A 27,892-nucleotide genomic window follows, 5' to 3' on the forward strand; every position below is an offset into this window, starting at 1 on the left:
GTCCATCCTAGATAAGTTTCAGATCATTTGAAAACAAAACATAAGTTAATGTAGTCCTTTTGGTAACTATGTCCGGGGAAAATTTGGAGATTTTGTTACCTGAATTTCGCTGATGTTTCCATTGTGACTGGCTGGAGTTTTATTTAGAATCCTATACCATAGGAATCTGTTGACCTTCTCTAGCTGGAAAGCAGCTGCTTTCCTCTTTTGATTTGTAGATAATGTTTTGCAAACATCAGACACCCATAGTAGCATTTTTTCCACAGACCAATATTAAACTTTTTATTTTAGTTTCTTTTATTTTTAAAGTGATATGAGATTGTTTGGCCAAGTGATGGCCAATTAGAAGCATTGCATGTATACATTTTTAGAATAAAATTCCACTGCGGAGCTGTGATAGATGAATCAATATCATGTTAATTTATTTTTAGGGGTGTATTGAACTGCAGAATGCTAGATCCTAAAAATGAAGTTTGTTTTCGATTTTCAAAGCTACTGGGTAAATATATATATATTGACCTAGTCAAAGTTTCAAAAAGTACTGCTTTCTAAAAATGAAACTAGTATTATGAGGCTTAAGAATGGTTAGCATATTTTTAGAGGAACTGGCTATTTATTTTGTTCTTAATTTATTGATGTCTTGAGAAACTCTGACCTTTTGATAAATTAAAATTTAACAAAATAAAAACAATAATATCTCTTAGGTCAAGAATGAGGATCTGTTTTTTAAATTTTAATTTGTATACTAATTGGAATTTATATTATACTTGGCAGGTTATAAAGTTTTTATTTTTATATGAATGCTATTATCCTATACATCTCATAACTATGATCCATTGCATCATAGAATTTCAGCCATGGAAGGAATCTTAGAGACTATCTAGTCCAACGCAGCTAGCATAGGGGATAGAGCCCTGGGCCTGTAATCTGGAAGACCTGAGTTCAAATATGGCCTCAGACACTAGCTATATGACCATGGGCATGTCACGTAACCCTGTTTGCCTCAGTTTCCTCATTTGTAAAGTGAACTAGAGAAGGAAATGGCAAACCTTCAGTATATTTGCCAAGAAAACCCCAGATGGGGTCACAGAATGTTGGACACGACTGAAATGACTGCAGTCCAATCTTTACCTGAATCATAATGCTCTATACAACATAACTGGCAAGTGGTCATTTTATTTTTTGCTTTAAGACTTCCAAAGAGTCAAGACCCACTATTTCCTGAGTTTTTCCTATTTTTGGATAGCACTAATTGTTAGGATGCTTTTCCTCTTCAACACTTTTTCTCCCTACTCCTTCCAGTTCTTCTTTCTGTGGCTAATCAGAACAGATCTATTCCACCTCTGACTTGTCTGTCTTTCAAGTACATGAAGATAGTTATTATGTGCCTTCTAAGTCTATTCTTTTCCAGGCTAAACATTCTTAGTTCTATCAATCAATTCTCATATGGCAAGAACTCAAAGTGTCTTCCACTGTCTTGGTTGCCCTCCTCTGGATACCTTCAGGTTCTTCATTCTGCCTTTTAAAATGTGGTGCTCAGAATTGGACATAATACTCTAGGCATGGTCTGATTAGGGCACAGTTCAGTGGGACTATTACTTCCAAGTTCATGGATACTATGCTTCTTTTGCTGCAGTATTATATTAATTACATTATCTTTCTTGGCTACCATGCTACATTGTTGACTCTTTTTAAACTCGTAGTCTACTAACCCACAGATCATTTTTACATGACCTACTAGTACCCACACTTCCTCAATCTTATACTTGTAAAGTGTGTTTTTTTTAAACCAAGCATGGGACTATATTTAGTCATCTTTAATCTCACATTTGCCCAATTTTCTCTCAAGATATTTCAGCATTGTGACACTGTCAATCATTATGTTAGCTATCTCTCCTACTTAGCTATCCTTGAGTCATCTGAAAATTCCCTAGTCATTCATAAGAATGTTAAAAAGAAAAACTAGAGAACCAAGGGCAGATACCTGGAACACTCGACTGGAGAACTTCTTCTATGGTAACATTGAATGTTCACCCTTGGGCTGCTACTGTCCTGAGTGGTGAGTACATCACATGCTCTACAATATCTAGGCAGCCCCAACTATGCTTCAGTTTTTATAACCTGGACATCTTCGCAGGACTAATCTTCCCTCCAAATTCCTTCCCCCCTATACTTTCTAGCTTTGGAGCCATAATAAAATCAATGCTGCTATTGCTACTGGAAAGTATATCATTCTACTCACCTATATCTCTACTTACCTTTACCTTCTCACTTTCTAAACTGAAAAGTCCTCTCTAGCTACCACTCTCTTATATGTTATAGAATATAAAGTCTTTGAGGGCAGAAACTATCACTACTTTTGTATTTGTATCTCTATCTAGCATTTAGTGCAGTGCCTGGAACATAGTAAACTCTTAATAAATGATTATTTTATTTATTTGTAGTTATTTAAATCTGCGATCTTATCAACATGGGTGTTCCCTCCAATGATACAAGTTGAAAGACATCTATGCCTGCCCATCCTGTGCCTCTGTCATCCATGTCCTCCTGTAAGTTCATCACAGGGAGTCCACCCAATGTACCTTCTTTGCTTTCTCTCGACATTAAAAAGATATCAGTAGAGCTCAATGTCTAACAATAGTCTTGCACTATGGGAATGGATTTTTTTTTCTCAATCATATCCAGCATCCTTTATACCATTCCTCCCATATAATTCATACCCATGCACCTCCTAATTACTTTTTGTTGACTAATTGGGCCTCAATTTTAATTCTAGGAAACTGTAGTGCTCAATAACTTCGAGTCATACAACATGACTGGAAGAATACTGGTGTTAAAAGGATGGGCCTTTGTTTCAGGGAGAGACTTGGAGTCTTTAAAAAGATTTTTTAAAATTTCTGTAAGACTTCTTGGACCTTGCCTGCCCACTGCCTCACTGACATTTCTAGATAGCCACCGTCTTGCCAGTCCCACTCCATAGCCCCTGATGCACTGTGGGCTGCTCTCAGCTGCACAGGGGAGATCAAGGAGATGAAGAGCACGATGAAGACCCAGAGAATCACCCCCCACAGCATTTTGAAGGGGCTGGGGCTGGATGAGAGTGGCCTGGCCTAGTAGGAGGCCTCAGGGCTGGTGGGACAGGAGAATGCCTGTGAGGTATGATATAATAGTAGAATTAGTCAAAAGCAAGAAAATGATTGGGAAAGCTATTTTGTGGGCAAGACCTCCTGAAACTGACAGGATAGCCCTAGGCCTGGCTATTGCTCAAGAGTCTGGGTAGTAAGGTACCCTTCCATCCCGTGGTAGGAAGTGAAGTCTACTCTCTACAAATTATGACAAATTCTGATGGAAAATTTCAGGATAGCAACTGGTCTGACGATGAAGGAGACCAAAGAAGTTTATGAAGGTGAAGTGACAGAGTTAAATCCAGGTGAAACTGAAAAATCCTATGGGGGGATATAGCAAAACCATAAGCCAAATCATTATAGGACTTAACACAGCAAAAAGCACTAAACAGTTGAAACTGGATCCCAGCATCTTTGAAAGTTTGCAGAAAGAGCAAATGGAGGCTGGAGATAGGATACACATAGAGGCAAACAGTGGTTCAGTAAAGAGGCAAGGCAGGTGTGATACCTATGCTTTTGAATTTGACCTTGAAGTAGAAGAATATATGTGCACCAAAAAAGAGATTATTCAGGATGTGGCCCTGAATGACTTGGATGTTGCCAGGCAGTGCTAGGTCCCAGGGTAGGCAGGATATCTTTTCCATGATGAGCCAAAGTTAACAGTTAACAAAGCCAGAGAAGACTGAAATCTCAGACAAGCTACAAGGGAGATTAGCAAGGTGGTAAACAAGTACATTGTCCAAGGCATAGCTAAATTGGATCCCGGTGTGCCATTTGTTGATGAAGTGTACTTGTTAGATGTTGAATGCTTCACCTACCTGTACAGTGCCTGGGAGTCCTCCATTACTCCCATCATCATCTTCGCTTCCAAGGCAAGTGTGTCATCAGAGGTACTGAGGATGTGGTTTCTCCTCATGGAATTCCTCTTGACCTTCTGGACTGAGTGATGATCATCTGCTATATTCCCCACAAGAAATGAAAGAGAGAATAAAACTCAGAGCTGAGACAGAAGGGATTAACATTAGTGAGGAAGTGCTGAAGCACCTGGAAGAAATTGGTACCAAGACAACATTAAGATATTCAGTGCACCTCCTGACCCTAGCCAACCAGCTGGCCAAGTTCACTGGAACTTGTGGAAGAACGTAATGAACTCTTCTATGATGCCAAGAATTCAGTCAAAATCCTAGCTGATAAACAGGTTAAATACATGAAGTAAAAAGATGGTGGCATTTTAACCCTTTTGAGTTGAAATGGAAAGACACCAAGAATGTGCACCATCCTGCTAAAACAGCAAAGATGAGATGGTGAATATCTCTTGAATAGAGAAACTTGCATTCAAAGTTATGAGCAGTTGGTTAATATTAACAGTTTTTTGTGAAGTGATTAATTTGAAATTATCATATCTTCTTCCATAGTTGCTGTGGTTCAAACCTCACCTGATAGAATAGTTTTGTGTGGCTCCATTGTTTCATCAGTGTGCATAGTCCTGCCCCTCATGTAGAGCTCCTAACCTATCTATACCTTCTAATCTTGTTCCACTTTTGTCCATATAGTTCCAAAAATTCTTCAGAGAGACTATCCAATTCATCAAGAGGTTTTCTGCTCATCATTTTGTTGTCTTGATGTGCTATTATTCATGCTCGTCATCCATTATCTCTCATTCTTGCTATGTGCAAAGTTCACTTCCTTTTCTGGTCATTCGTATCCTTGAAAATGGCTTTTATATACACACATATTATCGCCTACTGGTAATATATTTGCTTATAAACAACATGCACTTTTCTGTTGCCCTTTTGGCTATTCATGATTTTTATTCTTCCAAAATCACTGTATTCCAATATTTGCAGCCATTTTGTATAATCAGGAGACTATCACTCTTAAGGCAATGTGATCACTGAAAGCATAGTGGTTTATGGTTTGTTTGTTTATTTTTTACTTAGTGAAACCTATGAAGTTGAACTGATAAATCGGAACAGTTGTGTTTTCCAGTAGAAAAATAAATGGGAAAATCCAGTTTTGAATTCTCTTCCACCTTTTTTACAAGAGGTATTATCGATTTGGTTTTTCTGGTCATATTTGGAATTTGTGGGTAGACTAGTTTGAGTTTGCAGAATTGAAGGCACAGGTGGTAGTAAGAGTAATAGCCATTTCAATTTTGCTTTTGCTTGGGCAGAGTAAATCTCTGGGAATATGGTTGTAGTGGTCATAGAGCAGAATGCTCTGATTTAGCAAGGAAAATTGTAATCCGCTTTAATGTTTTCTATGTCTTTATTTTTCAGGTTCTTTAGGAAAACACTATTTTAGTGCGAATGAAAGTGATGTGCTTGTCACTGATGATGGCATCCAAATAGCAGATATTCTTCCTACTAATATGATTCCCAACGGTTCCACTGTGCTGTCTACAGTGAATCCTAGCCAGCAGACTCTAGCTGCCTGGACCATATATCCTTCTTCCCGAGGAGACCAAATGAATAAAAACATAAGTAAATCAGAAGATTTGTCATCAGAGAAACCTTTTACTCCTGTAGTACCCATTGGTGATATTTTAACTTCTGCACCTGATGGTGATAAATCACAGTCTGGTACAACAGAAGCATCTATTTGGTCAATCCAATCATCCAGCAAGTTACCGGACTGGACTCTCTCTTCAACATTAAGTCCTACCAGGTCAGCAGTTGTACCAGAAATGGATATAAAAAAAGGTAAGTTAAATTTAATTCAATGATTAATCTTTTATTTTCATGGTAATGTTATATCTATATAATATAAACATGTAATACATACATGTGACACACACATATACATATATACATATGTGTGTACATGTATACACACATGTATGTGTGTATATACATATATATATACAGACACATACACATACATATACACACTATGCCCAAAAATCTGAATAGTGGTAGTGACAACTCATTTATATATTGATTTAAAGTTTATAGAGGACTTTACTCACAATAACCCTATTGACTAAGTAGAATAAGTATTACTATCATCATTTTATAGATGAGGGAAAATTGTAAATAGCATAAAAGTGACACAGAGCATTTCCCAAAGTCTTAAGGATTCAAGATTGGAGCAATATGAATTTTGTTGAACAAATAGGAACTTTTGAAATACTGTTTTCAAGGAGTGAGATGGCTTATTTGGTTAAAAGGATCACTGCTGTATGTTATAAAATGTATTATAATGCAAGAGACCAAAATGATGGTTAGAGATCCACCTCTGAGTCAGGAAGGTAAAGGTCAAGTCTGACCTCTTGTAATGATCCTGGATAATTAACCTGTCAGTGCCCCAGGGAATTCTCTAAGACCATATATGGCAGAGCAGGTGCCAATTTGCATTAGTAGAGGGAGTTTTGTCGCTGTGAATTTCCTATACCAGTGACATCACAGGCCCATTCTCCCTTTCTCCCCCAAAATTATAATGCAAAGTTTTATTTTCCTCTTTAAAGATGGAAGGTGAGGTCTAACAGTGTATTATTTTGTGCTTCTTTCTTCTCACACATTTTCTGCCGCAGCTTATCTTACAATTGGTGGCAGAAAGACAATATTTTGTTAAATAAAGTTAACCTTTATCCTTACTTCTTAGGACTATTGTACTGAAAACCTGATTGTTCTTGACTGCTATTATTGATGGGCAACAGTCCAGAAAACTTTTAAAAGTACAAATGACTCTAGTCTATGTGGTTATGATTTGAATATACTATACTTCTTTTAAAAATTATCTTTTAAATTTAATTTTAAATTATTTTAATTTAAAATTATCTTTTCAATTCAATTTATATAGTTAATTGTCTAACCCCAGAATATATTCATATGATATATTCCTTAGTTCAGTATTTGAGTTTGTTTGAATCCACTTCCAGAAGTCATGTTTACCACACCACTTAAAATTATAAGCTTAATTTTTAACGGTTAAATTGGATTAAAATAACATTAAATTGAGAGATGAAAAAATCTGACCCATAAACCTCTTTGTCACTGTATTGATTTAAATGTTAAATTCCTTAAATTTAGATTAACGGATAGAGAGAAATTTCAATTTCAGTGCAAAGGGAAAAAAAGGATATCTGGGTTCTTTGGTTGACTGAAAATCCAATGAGTCAACAGTACTACATGTCAATCCAAATTAACCAATTAGATCTTAGGCTACAGTAAGACAGTAGATAGGTTCTATAAAAGCAGCACTGATTCAAGTGTAGGCAGGAAGAGACGCATTCCTAGAATCATGGGCAAGCATCTCACTGGCTCGCCTAGTCCTATAAACATCCCTCTTGAGGAGTGCATTATGTAATTTTCCTTGAGCGAAAGAGTGGGTATGGTTGGCTAGGTCAAGTCAGATGACCAGCGTTCAGTCTTGGCCTGGGTTCACCCTTTATGGGCGGGGGGTTTAAGACAAGAATTTGATTCAGGTCTATCTGCACAATGACTTTAAATGAGAGTTGTGGCCTTCCTTGAGTGGATTTACTCTGCTCCCTATCTCATCTCTTCTGTACCCCTATTTCGTGTCTCTTCATACTGCCCTGGAGAGTAGAACCATTTATGCTATTTGTCATTCAAATGTATATGTCCTTAGAAGTAAGCATGCATTCAATATGTATGCCAAATTCAAGATATTGCCGAGGATTTTGGTAGCAGACCACACCTTTTAGTAACTTATTGAATTTAATTGTTCGTTTTAAAACATCAAAAGAAATAGATTAGAGATGTCCTACAATAATTTCAGTAGTTTGTCACTTTGAATATGTAATTTATCATTACCATTTGTGAACACACATCTTCCCCTTCCCAGAGTCATAGGGTTTAGAACTAAAAGGAATTTTAAGGATTGTTTAGTCCAGTTTCTTATTTTACAGATGAGGAAACTGAGACCCAGAGAGGTGCTTATTTGCTCCAGGTCACTCAGCCAGGAGAGATGTAAGCTGCACTCAGGCCTCTAACTCAAATGCTAGGGCTTTCCCCACTGCCCTACACTCTGATTTCATAATTTTTTCTTGAAAAGAGACCACATCTTGTACTTTATGTCATATTCTATAACACCTACACACAGTAGGTGCTAAATATTTAATTGAATTTTGATTTGTTCATTTTTATAGTGTTCTTTAATTGGAAATACTGTCTTTAATCCCAAAATATGTAAGCTGCTATTGAAGATCATTTCACTATGTAAATACATTACCCAGTAGTTCAGCACAGCAAGCACCAGAGGCTAGAAAGGAAAAACCTCAACCAGAGGCACGGGGAAGCATCCCTCTCTTGTGAAGTGTGCTCTCAGGGATCCTTAACATCTTCTTAAAGCAGACAGTAATGCAGTTTTAAAGGTCTTATCCAAAACACCCCCACAGATCACATTGCACAACACTTAACATATCTCCCTTAGAAGGATGACGGACAGAGTTGGGGCCTTAGGGATTTTGAAACAGCCCTTTACATGACATCTGTTGTACTTCCAGATTTTTATCCAGTTACATCTTTAAAACTACTTGTAATGTGTAAGCAGGACAAAAGTCTCTGTTTAACTTTGAATCTGTATCCCTTTATAGAATTATTGTTACATCCTGTATCTGTTTTTTTATTTGTGTATTTTTTTTCTTTATAGGTTTTATAGATATTTAAACATGTTTCATTGCAGGAAGCGAGGGATATTTCAATTAGGAGATGTAGTGGAACTAGGAAAGATGTAGGTTTATGCATTAGATACTATGTCATAGACAATAAAATACTCGATATGTTTTCAACAGGAATTAAAGGACCAGAGGAAGTAAATTAAAGCACTGAAAGCATAAACCTTATTCTTTTCTTGGCACATTCTTAGACAATTTTAAATCACTCAAAGCCCTCTGACTCTCATCCTTATTCCTTACTTCACGCTGTTGCTTCTTTTTCGTTTTCTCAAATTTTTGGTGAGGAACAAAAGCATTGGTGCATAAATATTAGCATATGTGCATTAGGACCCCATAATTAGAGGGTGCTATGAAAAATACTAAGCATATAGCCTTATTTTTTAAAAATGGACGTGTTACTACAACTTTTACAATACAAGAGGCCTCAGTATTTTTTTGGCACCTAGTTATATGTATTGAACATGTGTCATTTCTAGTGGATTTAAAGTGAGCCCTGGAAGAATATACAGATATGAAGGAGAAATAGTGCCTTTTACATGTTATCAAAATGACTACTTGCTAGGCAGTTCCCTTGTCCTCTCCCTCCCTCCCTTTCCTTCTGCCTTCCGCTCTCTCTTCCCCCTTCTTCTTCCTCCTCTCCTCCCTCATCTCTCCCCTTTCTCTTCTATCTCTCTCCCCCTTTCTCACTGTCTCTGTCTCTTTGTCTTTCAGTCATATGCAGTGGGTTTGAGGACATTTCAAGCCAGACACGGTACTTCTTTCTTCCAATAACTCGTGGCCCATTCCTGAAACTCTGGATTCCCGTGGGCTGGATTTAGTCTTGAAAGTTTTTCAGCAACACTTTTTAACTTATGTCATCTGATTTCTTCAGTCCTCCTCCCCCCACAAACTTTTGAATTTCATGTATTTCCACCTCTCCCCTAGGTAGTATGTAGCTCTCCTGCAAGCATAAAATTAAGAAGACATGAGATATAGAAAAGGTATATTAAATTGCATGTGAAGAATGGAGAAGGGATTAATATTCTACCCCCTTTAGAAAGTGATGATTAATGGGCCACCTTTAGGTGAGTGCTGTTTCCTTCCTCCTTGCCTTCAGAAGGTCATTCACAATCCCTGCAAAAATGTTTACAATACCAATATCTGAAGTCTCAGCATCTCGCTTTGGAGTTGAGGGCTTCAGTAAGGGTATTTCTCTACTTGCTTGGTGGCTTCAGCTTGTACCTTCCCTATAGCCTCCACATGCCTCCTCTGCATCTCATCTCTGAGCCCAGACTACTGCAGCACTGTGCCATTTTGCAGGTATTACTACATTGTCATAGATCTCACAGCTTAGTACAAGATCTTTTCTTTTCTGTCTTTATTTTGGAGGGCAATTGGGGTTAAGTGATTTGCCCAAGGTCACACAGCTAGTAAGTGTGTCAAGTGTCTGAGGCTGGATTTGAACTAAGGTCCTGCTGACTCCAGGGCTGGTGCTCTACTCACTGTGCCACCTAGCTGCCCCTGATCTTTTCTTTTCTTGCCTGGCAGCCACTGTAAGACTCTGCAATTAGACCATTTTCCTCAGCACTCCCATGCATCAGAAGCCAGATCCGTCCTTTTCATGGCTTTTTCTGCCCCGGAGCCTCAATACACCTTTGCTGTGCCTGCACAATGGGCTATGTGGCTGCTTTTGTAGCAACTTAGGTCTTCTGGCCAGTTCAGGTAGATTCCTCTCAGTATGAGGAGAGGCCTCTGACCCCAAATCTTAAGGCACATTATGCCCCTCAGGAATGAAAGATCTTTGTGTCTGGAGCATGATGGGCAGAAGTTAAGTCTTCTCCAAAACATGATGCTGTATATTTAAATTATTAAGAAACGTGTTGAGGATGCCTTGGCTTGGTCCATGGGATTCTTCTGCATTTTAGAATATTAGATTGCTGTTCATGGTCCTCCTGACTATTTATCATAAAAGGTTCCTGCAATATCATCCTACTGAAATGGGTCAAACAGGGTAATCTGAATACAAACTGTCATTACTATTAGTAAAGTAAATTAAAATCAGTAAATATAATGGTGACTAAAAGATATGATCTAGTATTTTCTATTTTAAGTTCGTTATCTCTGAGCTATAAGGAGAATGGAAAACTGACCTGATCAGAACAGTCTAAGTAGAGGAAAAACATGTGTAGTATTAGTTCTATGGCTGTGTACTGATAATAGTCTTGATAAAATAGCCTTGATAAATTCTGAGGACAGCCAAGAAATATCAGATACAAGTGAATAAGGTTAGTGTCTTTGGCTTTGCGTAGGTTTTTTGTTTTTATTTTCTTGCATGAATCACTCAATTCACTATCTCAAGGACTTAGTCCTTGCACAGTTTTGTTAAAATCAAAAGACTCATGAGTAGGAATCTGTTCTACTGTAACATGTATTTTCGGGGGATGTATTGTTTCATTCACTGGTGTTTGGAATGAAACTGATCATGAGATTTCCAAGCCTCTAAAGGATGTATCAACTCATATTTGAACACAAGCTATTCACCATGCCTTGATTTTAAAATACTCTTCTACCAAGAAGCTTGGTATCATTAGCCTAATGTTGGTATATTTTGTTTGAACTGTTAAGATGTCAAAGCACATGTTTGTAATCAAGTTAAGCTTCATAAACCTAGTCTGTATAAACCCACATGCTTCTTGATCAATACTTTTGAATTTCTGTGATTATATGAGGATATCATGAATATTTTTCATTTTTGTCCTTTACTTTTCTCAATGTAATCAGTTAATGCAAACTACTATATTCTCATCAGTACCCTCTGCCCCCTCTGATGGGAGGTTAGGGCCAAGAGCTTCTTTCAGAACCCTCATGTAAGGAGGTCTCCCAAGCCAGCCCATGTTTTCATCTCCCACCTGGGTTCACTCTTGAACTTGTCCATCATGTCCCAGGAACCTCTTCATGTTGCAAGATTGTATTAGTTGTGGAATTCACACCTCCATAGTACCTTCTGCCCCTGGAGCTCTTCTGATTGGAGATCAGAATTCCTCCCAGAACCTCCATTTAAGGAGGCTGCCTAGGCCAGCCATTTCTTTATTTCGCACCTGGTTACACTGCTTTGGACTTCTCTATCTTGCCTCCTCCACCACCATATATTCTTCCATTTTTAAGCGTTATTTTGTGTGTTGTCTCCTCTTGTTAGATTGTGAGTTTCTTGAGTACACGGACTTTTTCATATTTGTATACCCAACTTGGCACAGTGGCTGGCACATCGTAGGCACTTAATAAATGTTTATTGACTGACTATACATACCTTTCCCTCAGTCCCTGACAGTTACATCATACACATCTTAAGTATACACTTGGTTATTTTTTCTTTTACTCTGTCAGTCATTAAATGTTTCCTGGTGCTATGCTAAGCCCTGGTGAAACGAAGAAAGGCAAAAGACGGTCTCTGCCCTCAAGAAGCTCACAGTCTAATGGGGAGACAATAGGAAAACTATGTGCAACAATGATATACAGGATAAAGTGGAAATAATAGAGGAAAGGAACTAGAATTTCATTTTAAAAAGATTTTTTATTAAAAACTTAGCACAGTGACTACCACAGGCACTTAAAGACTTGATAGTGTGTCTCAGGTGAAGTGGTGTGGAAATTTAAACAATGTATACCAATTCATGTCCTGCTTTTGGTTCATTTACAGAAAAAGCAGGCTGTCAAATCAATAAGCAAACCAGACAGGGAGTGTAACTTCTGATGTGTCCACCAGGTGACACTACACTCAAATCACTAAGTCAAGTGTCTTCACCAGCATGTCTTCAGTGTCCCTGAATGGACCTTCCCAAATGCTGGAGCATCTCCATTTCCACCAGAGGATGATTGTGTACTGACTCATAGCCCACCTTCAGTTACCACTGCCCTGACCTCCCAGGCTTTATGTCTTAGGTACAGTATTGATTCAAGGGTAGGAAGAAAAAATGGAATATCAAATATTCATATTCCAGAAATCTTGATTAGCTTACCTCCATCCCATATCTGAGAAATTTCCTTCAATCTGGAAAACCCTCTATATATTATAGAGGCGATCTACACTGTGACCTTATACATTCTGTGGTACGAAGAAATGAGTAAGACAATTAATAAGAGCAATCTCTTTGAGTGTTCAGGCCCAATCTTTTCCTGCCAATTCTTTTAACTCACCTTACCACCCTGCCCCCACTAGGGGATGCTGGGAGAAGTTCCTCAAACTCCCCAACACTTTGAGGTCATGAAAAGATTTTTTTAGTGAAGGGATGACAAAGGCTGTGATTTTAATTAGATCCAGTGAGGAAACTCCTTATATTAATGCAGACCAGTACCTGATCTGTGATCTGTGGTTTTATAGAGTTGCCTGCCACATTGAGAAGTTAAGGGACTCTTCCAGGGTCAGATAGAGTATGTGTCAGGAGCTCAAGTGCCCAAGTTTTCCTGACCCTATGGTATGCCCTCCGTTGTTTTTTTTTTTTTGCTATACATTCTATTCATAGTTTCTTATATTAATCAGTAGTAGTAATAATTCAAAAATATTTATCAAAATAATAGATTTGAAGCATATATGATTTTCTCCTCAGAGTATTTTATCTTCATGATTTCATTTTGCTTATGCTATTAAAATTATTTCTCTGTCTGTGAGCATAAATTCATGTATTTAATATTCAAATAGTTACCTCAACAGCTCACTCATTTTAGTTCTTCATTCCTTATCCCAAAATGTTCTGGTCAATAGGATTTATTCAAACTTCTCTCAAGACTTATAGCCTCTATCACTGTCCCTTTTCAGGAAATTGGAGAGAAGGAGACACTGTTTTTGTGGCTAACATGGCCATCAGGGCTTTGGCCTAAGGTGTCTCCCTCTCTGATGACCAAATCAAAGGAAAGGCCAACGAGCAGTGTCTTCAAGGGCAAAGAAGGAGAAACTCAGGAATTTGGCAATCTATACAGCCATGTACATTTTGCTGTTTTCCTTGGTGCCTTACCTGATCTATTCCCCGCCATGGCTTCTGAGAAGTAAAGATGGTATGCAACAAGCATTTACTAAGTGCTTACCATGTGCCCAGCATTGTGCTGATACAAATAAAAGCAAAAAGCCAGATGATCTCCATACTCAAAGAGCTTACTTTCTACTACACACAAAAGGGAGCTCAAAGGTGAAAGGGGGTGGGGTGGGGAGTACCTAAGAAAATGAGGAAGAAAGTAGTCAGGAGCCTTAGGAATAGGGTGAAGAGGTAATGTGGTTGACCTGGGGACCTTATGTTGAAATAGAGCTTCAAGAAGGAAATGACCAAACTGAGGAAGGGGCCAAAGAGGCAGAGAGATCTTTCATCCTGGGAAGACCCCAGGCACTGAGGGAAGTTCAGGGAGAGAAGGCAGCTGAGTCATAGTGGCGGAGTCTGAAGGGGTCAGAAGCACTGAATATTCCCTATTACATATAATTCCATTATGAAAAACTTTAAACATCTTGTTCTTTATTTGCATACATTTTTTTAAAAATAGACTTTTTCCCCCATCATCATTTGTGTTTGGGTTGCCTAAATTTCCCCTTGCATATCTTTAAGAATATCTAAGTTGGTTGCTTGGTCTGTGCAGCTACGTCTGATGTTTCTTCAGAAAACTCATGTTTTCCCTCCTAATTGGAATTATATAGCTTGGCATTTTCACAAAAGGATCATGTTTGAAGTATTAAAATTCAAATTATGGTTTAGTTAGATAATTTAAAAAATGTATTCTATAAATGTTTTGAATTTTGTTAAGTTCAACTACATGACTTTTCGAACTTTAAGAAATTTAATATCCTTTAATTTTGTTCAGTTTATGAAATCTAGGTCAAACCATGACAAGCAAAGCAAGCATGTTGCCATTCAGGCTCACTTGACACCAGGACCTTACTCTTTTCTTCCATCTGCGAGCCTCAGGGTACCCTCTCTAGTTTCTAGAAGTCACAATTTCTACTTTCTAGAGTTTTGTATTCTTAATATATAACTTGGCCTGAAGAAAAAAATAGACTTTTGTCTTCTTCGTCGCCTTTTTCCTTGAAAAAGCACACACAATCTTTCCTTTGGTTAAGGTATTTTTTTGTTAGTTATGTTATGTTCAGGTATTTTTAAGATTAAAAGTACTAAGCCTGAAAGAGTAACATTGGGTCTTTTAAAAAGCAACAGCAAAACATGGCCAGAAGTCTGAATGATTAAAAAACTCCTATCTGATTGTACCTTCTCCATCCCACTGACTCTGAAGCCCGGCATTCGTTATTCAGACCCCATTTTCTGTCTTCCACTGCCTTATTCCCATCTTCCTGAGCCTATTCTTCCTATGAACCTGTTGAAATTTACCCACTTCTGTGCTCTGGATTTCTTGTTTCATAGGTAATAAACTTGCTTTCATCTTAAATCTTTCCCTTTTTTCTATTTTCTGGCACTCACTAGACCCACCTCCTTTCTGACATAACACGACATCCTTGGCTGCCATTTTGAGCACTCCTTGAGCTTTTCCTCATTACCCCCAACTCACTGGTCTAGGTGGGATTATTGGAAGACTTCTTGCTCCCCATTGCCACTTCTAGGCTGTCCCTCTACCACCACTACCACCATCACTTAGTAATTTCTCCCTCTTTGAGGTTCACTAAATCCATATCTAACATCCAATCAAAATTCTCGTTGTTGTTATCTACTAACCTCCAAGACATTTTCCTTCTTTCCTCAGTGAGTTGAGTGCTTTGAGTCTTTCCAGCCTAACATGTCACTATCTCTTGCCTTCACACTAGGGCGCTTTGACATACATACCTATGTTCCCTTAAACTTCCTAAGCTCCCAGTGTCTTAACTTATTCATTTCCATGACTTATTTTTCCACTCCACCACAGTTACACCTTCACTTTGCTATCACCCACAAATGCATTACTTCCATGTTTATGAACTTTGAAATTCCCTTATCTGATAACAATTGGTCATTTTACCTCTCCCTTGCAACCTCAAACCTTGTTCGTCATCCTCACCATGACTTCCCAACTCCATCCATTCCTCAGTTCTTTCCCATGCCATCACTGCTATATTGGCTACACTCCTGCCTTGTCTATCTTGACCTCTTGCAACTAACTCACATTGTGACATGTATTTTTGTTAAAGATCCTTAGGACAAAGGGTGAGAACTACCATTGCTCAGTGTGTCTTGGAAGTGGTCAAAGGATGAATCCCGCAGTATAAGTTGCTTTCTGAAGGCACTATTGTGGCTCCTCTACCCTGCTGGACAAATCTAGCCTGCAGTGGTGGGTCTAGTGGGACCGCATTAAGGGGAGGGTGTGGCAAACCATGAAAAGACTTGGTACAATTTCTATTTGGCAATTGTGGGCACTCAATAAATTTAAAATAATGATGAAAATAAAAATACAAGAACAATAAAGAGTGGATGGGACAAGCAATACACTTGGGACTAAACATAAAATATTGGGGGGAGAAGTCAGTGGAAGTATTCCTGTTTTTTGGAAATAGAACTTTCTTGTGTGCACATTTCTTGAATCTTTAATTGGATCTTGATGGACTCCTTAGATGTGGAATTCTGCTTCAAGAGTGATCATATTTCAAGATAATTATGTGAAATGATTTTTGGGAGGATATCAGATAACTGTGGGTCACAGCTTTGGGGGAGGTGTGAAGGAAGGAACAGGATAGGCAAAAAGGATATAAAAACAAGAAGTATTGTGTCTAGCTGATGATTTATTCCAACAGGAATCAGAAGGTTCAACTTCAATAGATTTGGAGATCTTTTACTAAGTTGTTTCCTTCCTTTTCCTTTTCTTCTTTTTTCTACAAGACTAAGCCCTGACTTGTTTCACTTGCCCACCACTAGTTCCTACCAATATCTGTAAATCCAAGTTTAGACCACTCAGATCTTTTAATTTAAGTCACCTTAATCATAAGAGATTTCCATGGAGTAAAGTATTATGAAGGAAAATTATCCTTTTACCTTAAATCCAACTGTAATTTTTAGCACCATCCTGCAAAGCGTTTACTATGTGATAAATTATATGTGGACCTGAGCTATGTCCACAAGCAAGTTAAACATATATTAAGTTATTTAGACAAACTTTATCCCTGCCCTACAATCTAAGACATTTATGAGAGGGAAATGAAAATTAGGAAATGCAGGTGAATGAGCAAGTAGTCGGCAAAGGCATTAAACATTTATGTTCCAAGTATAAGGGAAGCAGTAAGTGAAGAGGAAGTTGCTCCTGTTGGGAGCAACATGTAGAATTTCAGGAACTGATTGACACAAGAGAGATTTACAGTCTGATATACAAAAGATATTGCAGTCAACATGGTTCAAATAGAGAATAATTAGATGAGAAGGTCATTGAGTGAATATATCTGCATGGGAGAAACAGAGGTAATTGGCAGGGTGGTAGAATGGGAGATGAAGTGTATTCCAAATACTTATGAATGACTTTGAAGAGGAAGTTGAGTGAGGTTCTTGTTACTGATTATTGGTCTAAATTGAAGCCACAGTAAAGGCCACATGAAAAGAGGTGTCGTGTTTGAAGTAAAGGATGGAAAAAACAAATTGGGCCATGGCTTTGGAAATTTCTTGAAGTGAAAACAGCAACAGAAGCTGGTAATCTTGACAGGATTGAATGAATTCAGTCAGGAGTTGATCAGAAAAATTTGCAATAAGAAGAGGAGTGGAAGAGCTAAAATGAAGTTGTTAAGATAACAGTTTGAAAGGCTTAATGGGTCTCAAAGTCTCTTAACTTTAGGGGTGAATCTGATCCTCTTAGCTAAAAGGGTTGAAAAGTAATATTTTGCTTCTGATCAAAATTTATTCCTTTTTAATTCATATGCTGTCTACGTGTTTCACATGTCACATCCATGTCAGACAGTTTTTTGTTTATAATAAGATAGTTCTAATGTCTAATGATATGAACTCCTCCTTCACCCAAAGGAAAAAATGGATGGAACAATGGATTAACTATCCTGTGCTCAAGAGTAGCACAGATGGAAACTTTGGTAGTCTCTACATTAGTCAGGGAGTTGGATTAATGCCAAATAACTTTAGGTTGTGTGGGGTTTTTTTCCCTAGAAAAACTTCCTAGGAGAAAGGACAGAAGGGATTTAATTTTATATTATGAAAATGATGGGGGTATGTGATAAGAAGTAGTGCAGTGAGTTTCTCTCCAAAAGACTCCTCCAAACATCTTGAAAATATGACAGACTGAATCCTGATGGAGAAATCCAGAGAAAGTCACAGCGAGTCATTTGTCAAGAGTACTATAAGGAGACAGACCTCCACCTGTCTTTGGACACTGGGTAAGGGTCAGGCCAAGAGTATGCTACACCAAACAATGTAGTGCTCTGGGAGAGGTTGTGTGCCATTGCAAGAAGGGGTCCCAGACCAGGGCTCTACCAGACCCATTCCTGGACATCATGATAGTGCCAACTGGAAGCTTTGTCATCCACTACCTGGTTCTGGGTCACAGATCCAGGACAGAGTGAGAAGGGACTTGCTCAGGGGAGTGGTATTCCCTGGGTAAGGAGGCTTTGGGCTGTGTGTAGCAAAAGGACTAAGTTCTGAAGCAAGTTGCACTGTGTGACCTCAAGCTCAGAGTGGGTCTCAGTTCCAACACCTACCTCAGGCTACAGAGGAAAAGTCAGAGCAGGAATTCCAAATGAAAGGGGAGTCTATACTTGTTCAAATGTAGACATGAAGAATGGTGTTTTCCAGGTGGCCTATAGATGCTGTGTTCAGCAGCACTCTCTTTTTACTCAGACCTTAAACTCATGTAAGGAACTTGTAGAGCTTGGGGTAGGGAGTGCAGCAATCAGCCTTTGCCCTGAATCAGCACTTTGGGAACACTGAAAGCTTGCAGGCCCCAAGACTGTTCCTAAGATCCTGGAATGACACAACACTCAATACTACAGGAATGAAATTTGACAGACTTTCACTCTAGATATGCGGTGGAGCCCAGCTCTCACATAAAATCCAAAGCCAGGAAGTCGGCTAGAAGAGTGCGCAGACAAAAAAAGAACCCCACCATAATGGGATATTTTATGGTGTGAGGGATGTTCAAGATGCAAATGTAGAAGAGGAGAATAACTCCAAAACATCACAAGCAATGCCTTAGAGTAAAACCCAAATTGGGTTCATTCTCAACTAGAATTCCTAGAAAAAATGAAGCAAGAGTGAAAAAAGAAGCAAAAAATGTTTTTATAAATAGAATGAAATCACTGAAAAAAACTGGAAAAGAAACAAGAGCTATTGAAGAAAGAATTAGAAATGGAATTAACAGCTTGGCAGAAGAAGTATAAAACATTATCCAAGTAACAAACTCCTTGAAGATTAGAATGGACCCAATAAAAGCCAATGACTTCTATGAAGCAATAAGAAATATTAAAACAAAATCAAAAGACTGAAGAATAGAATTAAATGTAAGGTATCTCATAGCAAAGATAATTGATTAAAAAGAACAGATCAAGGAGAAAAAAATTAAGAATCATTGGACTATCTGAATGCCATGACCAAAAAAATACCTAGATATCATATTTCAAGAAATGTTAAAAGAAGACTGCTCAGGATGCTTCAAGAAAAACCTGGGAGGACTTTTATGAACTTATGCAAAGTGAAGTAGCAGAACCAGAAGACCATTGTACATTGTAACAACAATATTGTAAGGACGATCAACTGTGAAAGACTTAGCTACAAGAATCTAAGACAATTCCAAAGGACCTATGATGAAAAACACTGTCTACCTCAAGAAAGGAATTGATGAACTCTGAATGCAGATTGAAGCATATTTTTAATTTTTTGTTTTTTGTCTGTTTTCTTTTGCAATAGATCTAATATGGAAATATGTTTTGCATCACTTCATAGGTATAATGAATATTAAATTGCTTACCTTCTCCAGGATGGGGAAGGGGCAGAAGCAAGAATAATTTAAGGAAAAGGAATAATTTAATTACTAAGGAGCTACAGTCTGGAACTCAAATTTTTAAAAAATGAATGTTAAATTTTTTACATGAAATTGGAAATATTTGATGAAATAAACATATATTGAAAAATTAAACTACTCAGATCTCTTGGCACCAGAGTGAAAAGTGGAAAGGAAAAGAATCTACTACCACCTCCTGAAAGAAACCCCAAAATGAAAACTCCCAGAAATATTATAGCCAAAATACAGAGCTTTCAGGTCAAAGAAAAAAGAATGCAAGGAGCCAGGAAGAAATAATTTAAGTACTTAGGAGCCAGAGACTGTATCCCACAGGATTTAGTAGTAAAGGAGTGGAGAACTTGGAATATCATATTCTAGAAGGCAAAAGGCTTATAGCCAAGAATAACTTGCCCAGCAAAACAGAATGTAATGCTACAGGGGGGAAATGGAAAGCATTCCTGGTGAGAAGGCCAGAGCTACAGGGAAACTTTGAAGTCCAAACATAGGAGTGAAGAGAAACATACAAAGGTAAACTGAAATGAACAATGATAAAGAACTAAACAAGGATAAAGTATTTACATTCAAATATGAAGAGATGATAATATGTGTTTCCTTTGAACCCTATCACCATTAAGGTTCACAGAATGAGTCCAATTAAACAAGACCCAGGAATGGCTTTTTTTTCTTGATAACCTTAAGAAAAGAATGGAAAGAGAAAGGAAGAAGAATTCATTGTGGGGAATGTAAAGGAAGGTTAGGGAAAATTATCTCATGTAATCAGGGTGCATAATTATGCACAAAAATATAAATGAGGAAGGAATGGAGAGAAGTTGACACTTGAACCTCACTCTCATCTGAACTAATCAAAAGAAGGAAGAATAAATACATACACGGAGGGTTGGGCTGTTGTTTTGTTGATTCATTGTGACCCCATTTGGGATTTCGTTGGTAAAGATACTGGAGTGGTCTGCCATTTCTTTTTCTAGCTCATTTCACAAATGAGAAAACTAAGGCAAACAGGGTTAAGTGACTTGCCCAGGTTCATACAACTAGTAAGTGTCTAAGACCAGATTTGAACTCACATCCTCTTAACTCCGGGGCCATTGCTCTGTCCGTTGTACCACCTACCTGTCCCTAGAGAGTTAGGTACAGGAAAACAATTCACTAAACATGTAAATAGGAGGGAAAGGGAAGAAGAAGGGAGGAAGAATTGAAGGATGAGTAGATTAAAAGAGGGATTAGTCCTAAACAAAACATATTATGAGGATGCACAAAATATTTACTGCTGTTTTTGAAGTGGCAAGGAATAGAAATCTGAGGGGGTGCCTATAAATTGGGGAATGCATGAAAAAGGTATGGTATATAAATTTGCTGAACTCTTAACAGCGTAATGACTAATCAGGATTTCAGAGAACTAATGGTGTAATGTACTATCTGCCTCTTGATGGAGAGTTGAAGGATTCAGTGCAGAATGGGACAAATGTGTCTTTTGGACATAGACAATGTGGTAATTTGCTTAGATTGTGTATGTGTGTTTGTAATGGGTTTTGCTTTTCTTGTGTTGTCACTTGGAGGGTAGGGGATTGGTGTAGGAGGGTGAGAAGGCAGATCTTGGATGATTAAGCCAAATAAAATATGAAAGAAATGATGGTCACTTCTTAAGTAGTGTTATCTTTATCTTATCTCCCTTACTCTAAGATAGAGAAATATTAGTATTTGGATATGAGTTAAAACCCTCCCCTGGCATCAACCAAATTATTAATTGGTCATATATTAGGGTTTGAATGGACCTTAGCAGTCATCTAATCCAGAGCTGTCCAAAAGACAGACTGCAGGCCACATTTACAGGCAACATTCCCCATTGCAGCCCTAACCTGATTAAAATATAATTGGGATAAAATTATCAAAATAAATAAAATAGAATGTGGATAATATTGTGTGGTTTTTAAGTTAGTAGGCTGCCCACAGATTTCCTGCAGGGTATAATCATGCCTATTTCTATTGTTTGACACTGCTGATCTAGTTCAACCCCCTCATTTTACAGATGAGGATACTGAGAATCAGGAAAGATAAGGAACTTGACCAAAGGCATAGGTAATAAATGGCAGAACCAGAATTTGAACCTGGGGCCTCTGACTGCAAATTCAGTGTGTTTTTCGCTGCACCACATTGCCTCAGAAATTAACCGAGCAGTTGATGTAATTTAATTGTTCTTTACAACAAGTTTCTGTTTTTCTTTTGTTTTCAGGTCAGCTTCTAGGTATTTTACTTTTCCTCTAATTAACATAGTTTTTATTTGAAAGGATGTTATGTTAATCAGACCTTTTCTTATACAAACAATGTATCACACAGAGGTATTGTTGTTATTTGTACACATTTGCTTTTTCATATCCCATCAACATATCAGCATTAGTCTCCAAGTGCTCTGACTTGAAAAGTTTAAGGATATATAATGGAAGAAAAAGGAACTTTTCCTAATGTCTTTCGTCTCAGCCAGGACAGTGAATAATAGATGTGGCACATTTCCAAAAGTACTCTGCCATTGCAACCCACAGAAGAAATAGTTTCACATGGAGCACAGCATGGAGTAAGCCTGTGAAAATCCATTGCTACAGGAGTTAATGTGCAAAAAAAATCTGATGTTGCAGTTAGATTCTGAGAAAGATTGGATCTCTCCCAGAATCATAATGATATTTGCCCCTCATGTAAACACAAGGATAATGAAATCAAATATGTCTTAGTAAATAAGCCGAAAGATTTGAGTTGGATAATTCCTGGAATTAAGAAAATTTCAGTGACCTTTCTCATGTTTTTCGACTCTAGTTAAATACTCAGTTACATTTGCTATGTTCTGCTCCACTCTCCAGGAACACCTTCTTAATTACTGATTGCAATGCTCATTCCAACTTCTGTGACTTCTGCTCATGAGTTTTCTTTACAAAGAATGTTCTCCCCACTTCCCTTCAAATTCGTTCCCTTCATCAAGCTTTACCTTGGGTTACATCTCCTTCAAGCTTTCCCAAATCACTCTAGACCATGTTACCATTTTTTTCAAAATTTCTAAAACTTATTTAAACAAACATTTATTAAGAACATTTTAAATCTAGGGCCCTATGTGAGGGATGGAAAAAAATGCTGATTGTAATATTCATTTATGCATCTAATCATTTGTACTTCTTTGTATTTTAACTAATTGCTGACTGCATGTTCTGTTTCCCTAGGTAAATTCACAGGACCATATCATCTTATAAATGTAAAATCTCATAAATTACTCTAGAATCATATACTCTGAAAGTTGGAAGGACCTCAGAGGCCATTTAGTTCTACTTCTCCTTCAGTAGGTTCCTCCTCTGTAGCCATTCCAATATTTCAACATGTAGTTGTGTTATTCCTCTGCTCAAAATTCTCCAGTGGCTCCCTTTTGACTAGAATAAACTACAGACTCCTCAATCTGTTAATAAAAACCCTCCGCAATTTTGCTTCAACCCACCTCCAGTCATTGAGTCATGTCTGACTTTGTGACATCATGGACCGGAGCAGACCATGCCCTTCTATCCTCCATTACCTCTCAAGGTCTGTCGAAGATCATGTTTGTTGTTTCCATGACACTATCTATCCATCTCATCCTCTGCCATCCTCTTTTCTTTTTGCCTTCATTTTTTCACAACATCGGGGTTTTTTCTAATGAGAACTGTCTTCTCATTATGTGGCCAAAGTAGTTAAGCTTCAGCTTCAGTATTTGGTTTTCCAGTGAACAATTTGAATTGATTTGATCTCTTTGCTGTCCAAGAGATTCTCCAAATTCTTCAAAGTCTTCTTTAGCACCACAATTCAAAAGTCTTGATTCTGTGCTTCTCAGCTTTCCTTGTAGTCCAACTCTGACAGCCATGCATTGCTAGTGGAAAAACCATAGCTTTGACTATGTGGACTATATAGCAAGATGATGTCTCTGCTTTTTTAGTATACTGACCAGATTTGCCACAGCTTTCCTTCCAAGGAACCAAGTGTCTTTTAACTTCATGGATGCAGAGACTATCTACAGTGGTCTTTGAGCCCAAGAATATCAAATCTGACACTGCCCCTATTCCTTCTCCCTCTATTTGCCAGCAAGTGTGCCGAGATATTTGTTTTTTTTTTTTGATGTTAAGCTTCAATCCTGCTTTTACACTGTCCTCTTTCACCCTCATCAAGATACTTTTTAATTCCTTCTCACTTTCTGCTATCAGAATGGTATCACCTGCAAATCTGAGATTGTTGATATTTCTCCCTTACCTTACCTTAATTCTGGCTTTTGATTCATTCAGCTTGGCATTTTGTATGATGTACTCTTATATAAGCTAAATAAATAAAGTAACAATATACAGCCTTGTCATACTCCTTTTCCAGTCTTTAACCAATCAGCTGTTCCATGTTTGGTTCTAACTGTTGCTTCTTGACCCGCATACAGGTTTCTCAAGAGACAAGTAAGATGACCTAGTACTCTCATTTCTTTGAGGGTTTCCCACATTTTGTTGTGATCCACACCATCAAAGGCTTTAGTGTAGTCAGTGAAGCAGAAGTAGATGTTTTTCTGGAACTCCCTTGCTTTCCCCATAATCCAGTGCATGTTGGCAATTTGGTTTCTAGTTCCTCAGCCTCTTCCAAAACCAGTCTGCTCTTCTGGTAATTCTTGATTCACATATTGTTAAAGCCCAGCTTGCAGAATCTTTAGCATAACTTTGTTGGTGTGTTGGTTGTTCAGTAATTTGAACTTTCCTTGATATTGCCCTTTTTTAGGATTGAGATGTAAACTGATCATTTCCAATCCAGTGGCTACTGTTGAGTTTTCCAAATTTGCTGCCATATTGACTACAGCAGTCATCTTTTAGGATTTTAAATAGCTCAGCTGGAATTCTATCACTTCCACTAGCCAACAACAACATCAACACCTTCCCAGATTTATTTCATATTACTTTTCTTTTCACAAACTATGTTCTCTCCAAACTAGCCTACTAACTGTTCTCTACAGTCAGCACAATGACTGTCTATGTACTTTTGCACAGGCTAATCCCCAAGTTGGCTTAGAATATACTGTCTCTTCACTTTTCTGTCTTGTACTTTTTCTGGGCATAGATCTGGCATCTGGCTGAGGTAATTTGAATTCTCCGATGCTCTGTTTGGAGCTAGCATTCAATTTCTTCCTCATCTGAATCAACCTTCTGAGCTAGTATCTAGTACCTAGCTTTCTCAGTTATGATGATTAAGAAAAGATCATTGGTTTGGAGGGTAGTTTCAGTAAAGTCACACAGACAAAAGTCATATTGCAAGGGAAGGAATCGGACAGTACCTAGATGGAATATAAAGGGATCAAGGGGAAGCTTTTGTAGGTCCAAGAAGAATTGAGTGTGTCTATGGGCACATAGAAGGGAGCCAGTAGAAAGGTTTTGGATGAGGCAGAAGGGAGTGGAGCCGAGGGTAAAGGGAGATGAGCAATGGTAAAGAAGTTGGACTGCTTCTACTCTGAGATGGGAAGGAAGGAGAATAGTGTGGGTGGTAATGCTAAGAAGTTTCAAGGAGTGCAGAGAGAGGGTGAAGGAAGCTCCTGTTGGACAGCTTTAATTGTGGTAGGTTCTTAACTAATGGTGTATGAATTTAACGAAGAGATGATGTCATGTATTGGGATCTAAGTCAAGTTTGAATCTAAGCACTGCTGCTTAATTTCCGTGGAATCTTAGACAAGTCATTTAACTCCTTCGGACCCAATTTTCTTTAAAATAAGAAGATTGGACTAGATGATGTCAAAGTCCCTTTCTAGCCCTAAGTCCTGTAATAACAATAATAATAGCACTCATAATCTCAAATCCATATGGAATGCAATTCTCTGAAAATACAGAGGCCTAGAAGAAGAAATTAGAACCATGTGGGAACAAGATGAGGTATATAGCACTCTCTATTTGCTACTGGAGTTGTTCCAAAGATGCTTTCTATGAGCCTTACAGAAGATGAACTTATTCCCTAATACTTTTATTCAGTTACAAAGAAGCAGTCATTTTTATCTACATGTACAACAGTCCACTGAAAATTAAACTTTAAAGAATAGCAATAGAATAGCAAAATCATCTGAGGACTATTGCTGTCTGTACTTCATAAAATATAAGGTGAGAAGAATAAGAACATTGATAATAAATATATTCATATTTTGATTTAAGGTTTGCATAGCTATTTATTTACAATCGCCCTACTGGATAAAAATTGCAAGCACTATTATCCATGCTTTGTAGATGAGGAAACTGAGGAGCTAAGTGTCTTGTTCATGGTTCAAGATGAGATTTGAGCCTAATGATCTCTCTGCTAGGCCATGCTACTTATTATCCTACGAACTAAATTGAATGGACTCTTCTCCATGAAGTAGAAAACTAAACCATCTGGTGTGTGTGTGTGTGTGCGTGTGCGTGTGCGTGTGTGTGTGTGTGTGTGTGTGTGTGTGTGTGTGTAGGCTGTTATCAGTGAGGACTTTTAAGGAGAGACAAGGGATTGGGCTAATTTCTGTATAAATGAGATTATGAAGTTAACCAGAGTGTTGAGCATCTGTGAGGGCCCAGTGGATACGATGCACCATAAATCATTATGCCTATGTTAACTTACCCCATAGAGGTAAGAAGCTCAAATGAGATGATGAACACGAAATACTCTTAAAATGCTCTTAAAAGTGTGGCTTAAATGTCAGTCACTATTATAGCTTTTGCAGTATGTATCTTCACCTTCTAGCCACAGTAACCTGTCTTATGAGATAGTACATTGTTTTAAAAACTGATTTGTTGCCTCTTAAATTTGATCCTTCTTATTTTCACAGGTGCCTGTGTAAACATTGTCAACAGCCAGTGTCAAATGTTGCCTTACAACCACACTACTCTGACATCCGTTCTGTCCATGGTGAAAAGAATCGAACTGGAAAAGTTCCTGAAGTTCTTCAGTTATCTCAGCCGCCTCAGTTGCTACCAGCACATCATGTTGTTTGGCTGTAGCATTGCTTTCCCTGAGTGCATCAGTGACGGCGATGACAGGTATTTGGAAACCAAAGTTGTTCATTGATAAGAGCCAGTAATAGCAGAATTCTAAGTAACTAATCAAAACAAAACAGTCCTGAGATATCTACCACTTCTTGGTTTGTAATGGAAACCATTCCCATCCACCATTACTCCTCAAGCAATCAGTCATAACTCATTACAATTCTTTTGAAACTAGAATTCATGAAAACTCGTATAATTTTATTGCAGGGAAAAATTAATTAGTATAACTGCAGTGATGTGTAAAATTCCTTCACGATTGTAAAATTCTTCTGCATAGTCATATTTTCTAAAATAGAGATTTTTCTTTCACTTTCATCAGTGGAGAGTATGTCATCTTGGTGTCTGTAATACCAAGCATATCTATTTCTAAGTGTGTGTTAAATATAAACATATGGACTAAAATATTTTCTGTTTCTAAACATGTCAAAATTGCTTATAGAACTGCACTTGTGTATGAATCTAATTTTCAAATGCTGATGAAATTCTATAGTATTTATGTTGATTTGATTAGTTTTTGTGATAGGTCTTAACTAGAGACATTAAGCCATTTATACACTTGGTAAAAATTTTCATTGTCATAGCCTCTAGGAATGATTTTAAAAAATCAACAGTCTCAGAATGTATGCTGACTTTTAGATAGCCCATAGCTTTTAGGAACAATTCTTGCCAAAAAAAATGTTTAGCTGTAGTAGAAGCTTTCAAGGGAAAGATAGTAGCTGGTCTCTGTGAGTTAAAAATGTAGGATTGGAAATAAGAAGTGCTGACAGTTTATCTTCCACAGTGTTGTTGTGAAAAGGACAGACAACTTTTAAAGTGACTCAGACCTCAAAAAGTGTTTATTTATTTTGAATTGATTTAATAACAAGCTTGAAAGGCTTTGTACAATCATGTATGAGTTTTATCCCCTTCTTTAGAAGTAAATTAGGTGAAATACTTTAGTAAACAGAAGACGCTGATCCTAATACTGATTTTGCTGCTGAATCACCATAGGATAATAAGCAAGCTGGGAAGTACTCCTTGCCCCACTTTATCTAATTCAGCTCTTGAGTAGTCTATATTAAGTACCAGCTATGTGAAAGGAACTGTGCTAGCTGCTAGGGATGGAAAGGTAAACAAGCCATGTTCTTCTCCTCAAGCGTTTAGATAGAACTGTA

The 27,892-nt window shown here is 37.8% G+C and overlaps 1 protein-coding gene and 1 pseudogene across 1 annotated transcript in view; both read left to right on the forward strand.

The window, feature by feature from the left end:
- The window catches only part of CORIN (corin, serine peptidase), a 216,528-nt gene that overhangs the window by 47,850 nt on the left and 140,786 nt on the right, over nucleotides 1-27,892 (forward strand). The window contains exons 3-4 of the mRNA XM_036764058.1: nucleotides 5,405-5,827; nucleotides 26,522-26,732. Coding sequence (XP_036619953.1) covers nucleotides 5,405-5,827; nucleotides 26,522-26,732 — 634 coding nt within the window. The remainder of the gene's footprint in view (nucleotides 1-5,404; nucleotides 5,828-26,521; nucleotides 26,733-27,892) is intronic.
- LOC118853835 lies at nucleotides 3,025-4,341 on the forward strand (annotated as a pseudogene).

Source organism: Trichosurus vulpecula, chromosome 6 (genome assembly GCF_011100635.1).
Source record: "Trichosurus vulpecula isolate mTriVul1 chromosome 6, mTriVul1.pri, whole genome shotgun sequence".
Lineage (NCBI taxonomy): Eukaryota > Metazoa > Chordata > Mammalia > Diprotodontia > Phalangeridae > Trichosurus > Trichosurus vulpecula.